Raw genomic sequence first — 10000 nt, forward strand, 5'->3', positions numbered from 1 at the left:
TAATCATGATGGCGCAAAGAAGAAAAGTCTTATAAAAATTATTTGGAGCAAGATGCACCAATCCCTTCCCGTTAAAAAAGGGTTATCACTATAGTACTGCTTGACATAATTATGTGGTTAACCTTATTGTTGTCTTATTGCAGACATTTGATCTTAATAAAAGAGGAAATTAAAAATTAAATATTTAGAAACCCTTATTACCACGGTCCCACTATTTTAAAAGTACAACCAATGTCTTAGGTTATTTGCAAAGCCATTTTTTACTACTATCTTTAAACCGTAACTTGAACAATGGACAAAACTAATAAATATACACGAGATTGTAATATTCAAAATATGTCATATATTAGATTAGTGCATCCAAAATTTTGAAATCAAATAAAAAACTTACATCATATAAGCACGTTTAGTGATGTCTGACTCTTCATTCTGTAAAGTAGTGTTGCTCCTCTTATCAGGATGTCCCCAAAGTGGCGTTTATCTTGCTTCATAACTCGGAAAGTTAAGGTACATAATTACTCTACGATTCGTAGAATGGTCTAGACGACTGAAATAGTTTAATTTACGGCATTTAGAAGAGGCTTCCCTTACACGGATGTCAGGCAAACATACTTCTAGTAGTACCCTGTAACTGTAACGAACCTCACTGTTACTCAGCCGTGGAAAGACTGTCATCACGAGGACACGTAATGTCACCCTATGGGAGTAATTTGGTGAGTTCTGCCACTTTAAATCATCGTTACGATTTTAGTATTCAACAGCATTCTAGGGTTTTAAGAATAGCCTAGGCGTGTAATTTCCTACGTGGCTTTATCATGGCTCTTCTGCAACATTCATGTGCTTCAAACAAATACATATTGACTTAAGAACCATCCACACCTAGACCTATGCTTACCGTATATTGAACACGTACACTGAATTTATGATGACATTACTATTCAAATACCATGTTTGTGATATGGAAAATGAAAAGGCATCACTTTTCCTTTTAAGTGGCTACCACGTAAGGATATATCTAAGCTAGGCCTACCTGTGGATCAAACCAGTAGGCTAAAGCCAATTTCATCGTAGGCTATGCTAAGTCTGCTTTAAGGTTAGCTTTTCCGATACAGTAGCTTGGTACACTGAAGTTTATAAGTTTTTCACCGCATTTTAACTCGAGCTCAACAATCATAATGTATAGTGACATTAACGATGATACACTTGCAATCTTCCCACGACCTAAATAAGATTGACGGTTCTTAGGGTTGAAGCTGTGTGCAAGTTTCACGAATTCACGTTGCTTCCGAAGCGAGAATGACATGTCGGTTCCTTTATAGCACTTTTCGTCATACTACGTTTATAGGTTAATTAACCAAAAACACGGGATTTGCACTGCTTTGCTTCAAACCACATTTTCGATGTCGGATTCGGCTTCTCTTAGTGTATCTTGCATAGCCTATCGGTGGTAGAGCTTTGTTTCTTGAACTTCATTACAACAGCATTTCCGATTTTACGGTCTGATCGATGTCTTGAATACTTAAATTCGCGAATAATTAATTGACAGATGTGGTTAACACCAAAATAGCACAATAATCACGCGCATATTACCGAAAACGCAGGAACACAAATGAACCGGTCTGGAAACTTCGCCTTGTGGGCGAACACTCAAGACTTTCCGCGCCAAAAGCAGGCAAGGGAAAATGTCTAACAGAGTGCAACCATTCCGGGAAATTAAAGCAAATGCGATGATAATTAAACATTTGCGATCAGTTATAGCTTCACAGCCTTAAGTCAAAGTTCATATTCAAAGCATTTATTTAAAGTATTTAAACAAATATTAGCGCAAAGTTTCTAAAATGCTCTAAAACAGAATCATTTCTTGCCCAAAGTTTTTACGTTTGTAAATCTGTGTTCTTGGCATTTCACGTTTGAATTTTATTCTTATCCAATTACCACACGTTGTGATTTTCCATGTGTTTGTTTACAGACTGGGAAATTGTTCAGTACTTAACAAGGGAGTAAAGATAATAGTTAAATTATGAAGAACGAAAGAAAAAAGAAAGGGAGATCTGTTAAATTGCTCCCTCGGGTTTAACTTTGAAATCTCTCTCTCTCTCTCTCTCTCTCTCTCTCTCTCTCTCTCTCTCTCCATGTTTCATTTCAGTAAATCGCTTTTTAAAAAGGAATTTGTACTGATGTCCAGGCAAACGTTGTGTTACATATAATGTATAATTTTTTTATATATGTCTTTTAGGTTTAGGCCTACACAATAAAAGGAAAGCATTCAGTGTGCTGGCATGCTATTAATACGGTTTCTGTTAATTAATACGAAACATATATGAAGATTCTGTATGTAAGAGCCACCCTCCTGATGTAGCGTTTGTTGTAATGTATTACACATACCTGGAGTGGTTATTTGAAAGCTGTGCTTCATCGAAGCCACCTTTCTTTTAAAATAACTCTTTGGTAAATTCGAACAAATTGAACAATAACAAATATGTACGAAAAAAAAAAAACGAAGAACAATTTTACCAGCACGTTTATAAAACTATTTTTAAATCCTGGTTTCATGTTTGTCGGGTGTAGTGGTTGCAGGTAAAAATATCCCTGATCGGTTTCCATTGTGCCTCAGAAAATACAAAATGCTTTTTACGCGGTATCACAAAATTCGAGAGTAAAGCCGACTGGTACCCCTATGACAGTGGGCCGGTAGGAGGGAGGCAGATAGGGGGCAATAGGCTAAAGACCTCTCTTAGAGAAAGAGAATTGTTTCATTGCTGTTTGGATATTTGAATGTATATGCTGTTATTTGGACATTAATAAACGTTATGAGTGCAGTTATGTTGAGTATTATAGATACAAGAAAAATTAAGAGAATCAACTGGAAGTTTCCGTTAATTACTCAATAAGCTTAATTGTCTGCTCGAATTATCTTGAATCTTAAACGCACGCTAATTTACTTCTCCAACAAGCCTTTAAGTTTGCCCGTTATCTATTGGGTAGATTTTAAATGAAAACACACTATAACTGTCTTAGCCAAAGTGTGATATATTTCACTTTTTTCTTCTACTGGATTTAAATATTAAGGAGCAAAATGCAATGTCAGTTTTCAGCTGATACTACATGATTTAATAATGTAACAGTGGTGAACTTGGATTAAATTCTCACTTGTTCCTCTATTAACTAAGAGGAGGAAAGCGTGCTCCCTCAAGGCTTTGATGAAGGAAACCGAGACCAGTCCAAGATGTCCGTCACTTTACGAAATTCCATTGAAGTCTGTAATTACGTGTCATGCCCGTTTTGGTGTCCTGTCTACCGTCGCAGTGTTCCTTGGAGAGAGAGAGAGAGAGAGAGAGAGAGAGAGAGAGAGAGAGAGAGAGAGAGAGAGTAAATAGCCTAAGGAAAAATAGCTCGCACCAAACATACATGCGTGGATGTATCTTCGTTTGTAGCCTAATTCTGAGGATGACAACAAACCTCACATACATTTTTAACAACCCATAACCATAAGCCCCGCCCCTCTTGATGTGTCTACGATTAATCTGCCAATCGTCACTAGGTTGATTTTCAATGTTTTTCAGCCTTTCACATTATATTCCATGTTTTATTTCTCCCAGTTTGCTGTCCAGCTTTGGTAACTTGTACTTAAGAGTGCAAATGCAGGGTTGTCTGTCTGCCCCTATCGAGCTTCGGCCTAAATGTCATAGTCCAAAATTGTCAACAATCGTTCACAACAACGAGATTAAACGTTAGAGTTAATTCGATCGATGCATTGGTCGGACAGGGGTTTCTAAAAATAGCAAATGCAAAGAATGAAATGAAAAGTGAAGGACAGTTCCCACCAACTGTCAAATCGAGCCCTGTCGTCAAATGCTGTCGATGTGACGGAATGTTTTAAATTTCACGTGAGGCGATGCTATACGCTGTGGTCAAAATGGGTAGGTGATGTAACCGGTCAATGGGTAACCTGCAATAGGAAATCCACTATTAATATACTGGAAATTCCCGGCGAGACGTTACAAATCGCATTGTACTCATTAGACTATGCAGCCTTGAGATTCTCTTATTGCGACTTTTTTTCCCAATTGCTATAAGTGCACTTTGCGTGGTGCACTGTAAGAATTATTAAGCGGTCTTTGTAAAGATATTTCTGGTCTAAATTGCTCACAGTTATCCTTTGACTTTACCTCCCCGTTCCAGCTGTTTCCATCTTGCTGCCCAGACCATCGTAAACTTTTTCCCATAATACAACTGCTGGATTCCCTCCGCCAAGTTTCGCCTCATCTTTGAATGGCCTCCCTAGCCCCAGCTCTAGCCCCCCAGTGCTAGTTTATCTGTCCAAAACCCATCATCTGGCCATAATTACAATTTCCTCCCTTCGATGCGGCGAATTCACTACTTTCAAATACAGTAGGATCAGTCACAGCCTTTTTCTAACTTTCCTCTTCTTTTACTTTGAGTCTGGAGAAGAAGAGGAAGTTACTCTACTGGACAAAGTAAAATGTATTCAATTTCATGTGGCCAATTAACTTAGTAAAATGCCCAGATGAAATGTTTAAAAAATTCAACTCCTACTGAGGCAAGACCAACATTATAGATGATCATAGAGATAAAAGGATAACCGTAAAGTGATATTGTCAAAAGTGCACATACGCCTTCCCACGGGTTACGCATTCACTCCTTTCTGACTAATTCTTTTTCCTCTATTTTTATAGCCGTGTATCTTTCGAGAGTTAAGTCGAAAGTTTGCTTCGCATTTTGGCCATCACTTGTCTGTAGAAGGTAATCTAAGTCTAATTTGGACCTTTAAAGGATTGAACTAAAATAAATCAAGGCTTTATTACTTAGTAAGTGACAGATTGCACTGTTTCTATCCACTGAAAATTAAGGCTTACATTACAAAATTACGGATAGTTTCAATTTTAGTAAGGCCTTTTGAATAGGCAATGTCTCTTGTATGTGAAAATTAACTATTGGTTAATGAAAATTCATAAACCGTGGAGTTATATTTATACATATTTCAGGTCTTCTTCCAAACTATCTATTCATAATTTTGTTTTATCAAAATTGCAGTATAACCTTTACACTGATCGAGTACTGATGATGAAATATATAAAAATAATTCATCATTCTCATAAAAAGATCATTGGACGTAATTTGCCAACTATCGATGATATCTGTCATTAGTGACGCTAATAAAACCCTCATTACCAAAGTGTATTAGCTTCGTTTTTGCAATTGACAGATTGATCATCGATTCCATTATGAAACCATGTTTAGTAAAGAAAAATTGGTTTTAAGGGTAAGAAAAATATCATAATGTTAAATCCACATTATTGAATATCAGAAAAATATATATAGTATGCATAATATATGTGTATATTATACAAATTTATATGTATATATATGTATATATATATATATATATATATATATATATATATATATATATATATATATATATATGTATATATATATATATATATATATATATATATATATATATGTATGTATTTACGTGTATAAATTATGTATATGGGATATATATATATATATATATATATATATATATATATATATATATATATATATATATATATATAGATAGATAGATAGATAGATAGATACAGTAGATAGATAGGTAGATAGATAGATAGATAGATACTCTACATGCATGTATGTTTACTACATATATTTATATATATGAATATATCTATCTATTTATCTGTCTATCTATCTATTTATCTATCGATCAATCTATATATATATATATATATATATATATATATATATATATATATATATATATATATATATATATATATTTATATTGATTGATTGATGTAAAACTTCCCATTTTTTCAAGGAGAAGCTCGGTGGTCATACAAATATACAAGAAAATAAAAGACGTGTATTTGGAAGGCTGCTTTACGACGTAACCCAGATCAAACAACCATCATTATATGACTCAATAATCATCCGATCATGGAAATCCTGAATTTGATTCTTATAGTTTTCCTCTGATTGTTAAGTGTATATTGTCAGCTACTTGTCCGTCAGTCTGTGTCTTATATGAAGTCTATGTTAACTTTTTTTTGTTTCTTGAGACCTCGTACTTATAGCTGCTAAGTGATTTCATTCCCTCAGAATAATATGTCAAGACAGTTTTGAAAAGATCTGAAATTCTCATTAACTTCTTCCCGCTGAGAACTTCCCCGCTATTTTAAGATTTAACTAATTTTCCTATCAACCAGAAGGAGATGGGGCCAGTCAACAACATCAACAGAATCAGCAACAGCATCAACAGCAACATGGCTTCCAGCAGATGAATCAGCAACAAAATCTCCAACAACAACAAAATCAACAGCAACAACAACAACAGCAACAACAACAATTGCTTCAACAACAGCAGCATCAGCAGACGCAACAACAGCAAATGAACATGCAGCAACAACAGCAACAGCCTTACCAACAGACTGTACAGACAGCTCTGCAGAATCAGGCAACACAAAATCTCCAACAACAAAACTTTACACAACAGCAGGCACTTCAACAACAAACTCTGCAACAACAAACTCTTCAACAGCAAACTCTGCAACAGCAAACGCTTCCACAGCACCAAAACCTCCAACAGCAACCGAATCTCCAAAACCAGCAACAGAGCCTCCAACAGCAACAAATGCTGCAACAACAGCAAAACTTACAACACCAACAGCAGACACTACAGCACCAGCAGACTATGCAACTACAACAGCAGCAGGACTTGCAGCAGCAGATGCAGAAGCAATTAATGCAGCAGCAGCAGAAGGCCCGCATGATGGGCGTCAAAGGGGATCAGTATTCATCTGCTTACACGGGCATTTCTCCCCCTTCCCGGCCGCTCTCAAGGGAGGATTTGTACGGACAGCAGCATATGGGTCTGCCTGATGGCACTCTCCAGGGCCCTGGCATGATGCAACAGAGGTGGGATTTGTTCATTTTTTATTTATTTCTCTTTATTTAAAGGATTTTAGATTTTTTTTATTCTGTGGATATTTATTTGGTAAATTGATATTTTCCTGAACGGCCTCGTCAAAAATATGTGGAAGTTACAGATTATGATAAAGAAGAATCTGTTTTCCAATCTTGACCATCACTTTTCAAAAACACTATGAAAAGGTGCAAAATAAGACAAAAAGTCTTTTCACATGCATCTTAGTTTAAGGGAAATTATGCTATTGCTCATATTCCCTACATACGTGTTTATGCAAACAAATCCTTTGAAAATAGGAAGCTAGGCAAACTGTTTGGTGAATACTTTTCGACGAAAGTTTAAAGTATAATTCTTAAACATGGTTTCTTTGCACACCACTTGAGTAATACCAAACAGTTGTCATGGAAAAGAACGATGTTATGTTTTTTTCCAATTTTTTATTTTAAAGTATTTTCCAAACCGTTGATATGTAAAAGAAATATATTATTTAAAGTTTAGCAAAGCCTATCTGCTAGTATAACTTAGGATCATAGGTTTCCTATGTAAGAGAGGATTATCACTGCCCTCAAACTATGGACATGGCAAACTTCTGGTAAACACCATACTCATTTTTTTTTTTTTTTTTTTTTTTTGCTCTCAAGCAATCGAAACACATTTTTCAGACTTTCGTGATTCCTAACTGCTGGTATAAATCAGAATAACATGATTCATTAATTTTCGCCTTTGATTCAACTGTTCTCTGTTATTTGCAGACCGGCGCCACTTTCGCCCACAGAAATGCGGGGCGGTGTGATGGTGACCACCTCGGGCATCGTGAAATCCCTAGACCGCCCCAGACAAACTACGGTAAGTCCCTCTTCTTTTCTGGGGAGAGAACTATCCTGCATATTACTCTGTCATGAAGAATTACTTGTTATCTGACAACTATGACTGACATGAAATCTGATTCTTTCCTTTTGCAGGTCGCTAGTTCTGTCTTGTTGTATGAAATGGTGTGGAAAGATGATGACACTTCTGGGTGTTTGAATAGGAACATGCAAGATACACTTATAGATTTAAATTTTTGTATAACACTAATGAGTATTGACTACATCATATACGTTTCATACACGCCCATATACATGTACATTTTTAATATGTACATATTTAAGCATAAATGCTAAAATATGTGTGAAGGTGTTAAGTACACTTATTTATCTGAATGTCTGTTTATATATATATATATATATATATATATATATATATATATATATATATATATATATATATATATATATATATATATATATATATATATATATATATATATATATATATATTGTATATATTTGTGGGTACTTATACTCGAAATAGGGAGAAGTTTTCTAATAGTCACATACAGGAATATATGATTGGCAACTATTTAGCATTCTTAATTTCTGTTCTGAGTTTATGTCAGGGATTCTAAATAAAGTTTTTTCATACCTCTCAGTCATCTTACTTGACGAAATCATCATGCTCAAATTTCTCGTTTCGCATCCTTATAACCCCCCTTTTCTTCCTTCAAATGTAAAATATAGAATCTATTAGAAAAAAAAATTCCCACTGTAATATTCTATTTCATATTCGTTTCGTTGGTCTTGACGAATAAAGATATGATTTATTTTTTATGAAGCTTAGAAGCGAAACTGTTTTTTTTTTTCTTAATCAAGACTTGTCTGTAAAATACAGAACTCTATTTTCCTAACATCGTAAAATATGATCGCGTCAACACATTATCACATGAACAATAGAAATATAGTTTTACCTTGCATCGCGATAAAAAAAAAAAATTCAAGTGGAAGGTTAGGGTGCTATCAGCTGTTAACTCGTTAGGTCACGCCCTTGCCTTACTTTGGCCTTTCTTGGCTCAATTAGTAGCGCCCTTGCCTTTCATGGCCTTTTAATAGCTTAGATGGTACCGCCCATATCTTCAGTAGTTTCTGTCAGCTCAGATGATAGCGCGCTTGCCTTTGAAGGCCTTTTAATACCTTAGTTGTTAGCGCCCATATCTTTGAATAGTTTTTGTAGACTCAAATGATAGTGGTCTTGCCTTTCAAAGCTTTTTGATAGTTCAATTGAAAGCGCCCATGTGTTCCAATACTTTCTGTTGGCTCAGATGGTAGTGGCCTTGCCTTTCAAGGCCTTTTAATAGCTTAGTAGTAAGTGCCCACATCTTCAGTAGTTTCTGTTGGCTCAGATGATAGTGGTCTTCCATTTCAAGGCCTTTAATAGCTTAGTTGGTAGTGCCTACATCTTTGATAGTTTCTGTTGGCTCAGATGAAGGTGGCTTTGCCTTTCAAGGCCTTTTAATAGCTTAGTTGGTAGTGCCTATATCTTTGATAGTTTTGGTTGGCTCATACGGTAGTGGTCTTGCCCTTCAAGGGCTTTTATTAGCTTAGTTGGTAGTACCCACATTTTCAAAAGTTTCTGACTGCTCAGATGGTAGTGATCTTGCCTATCAAAGCCTTTTAATAGCTTAGATGGTAGTGCCTATATCTTTGATAGTTTTGGTTGGCTCAGATGGTAGTGGATTTGTCTTGCAAGGCCTTTTAATAGCTTAATTGTTAGTGCCCACATCTTTAACAGTTTCTGTTAGCTCAGATGGCAGTGTCCTTGCCTATCAAGGCCTTTTGATAGGTTAATTGGTAGTGCCTATATCTTTGATAGTTTTTGTTGGCTCAGATGATAGTGGCCTTGCATTTCTAGACCTTTCAGTAGCTTAATAGTTAATGCCTATATCTTCAATCGTTTTTTGTTGGTTCAGATGATAGTGACCTTGCCTTTCAAGACCTTTCAGTAGCTTAATAGTTAATGTCAATATCTTCAATCGTTTTTTGTTGGTTCAGATGATAGTGGCCTTGCCTTTCAAGGCCTTTCAATAGCTTAATAGTTAGTGCCTATATCTTCAATAGTTTCTGTTAGCTCAGACTGTGGGGTCCGTGCCTTTCAAAGCCTTTTAATAGCTTAGCGGGTAGCGCTCATGTGTTTCAATAGTTTCTGTTGGCTCAGATAGTAATGTCTTTG

The 10000-nt window shown here is 35.7% G+C and overlaps 1 protein-coding gene across 1 annotated transcript in view; it reads left to right on the forward strand.

Moving 5' to 3' along the window:
* The window catches only part of LOC137630529 (uncharacterized), a 315029-nt gene that overhangs the window by 230036 nt on the left and 74993 nt on the right, over positions 1-10000 (forward strand). The window contains exons 11-12 of the mRNA XM_068362046.1: positions 6237-6945; positions 7708-7801. Of these exons, the coding sequence (XP_068218147.1) occupies positions 6237-6945; positions 7708-7801 (803 nt within the window). The remainder of the gene's footprint in view (positions 1-6236; positions 6946-7707; positions 7802-10000) is intronic.

Source organism: Palaemon carinicauda, chromosome 38, assembly GCF_036898095.1.
Source record: "Palaemon carinicauda isolate YSFRI2023 chromosome 38, ASM3689809v2, whole genome shotgun sequence".
Classification (NCBI taxonomy): Eukaryota; Metazoa; Arthropoda; class Malacostraca; order Decapoda; family Palaemonidae; genus Palaemon; species Palaemon carinicauda.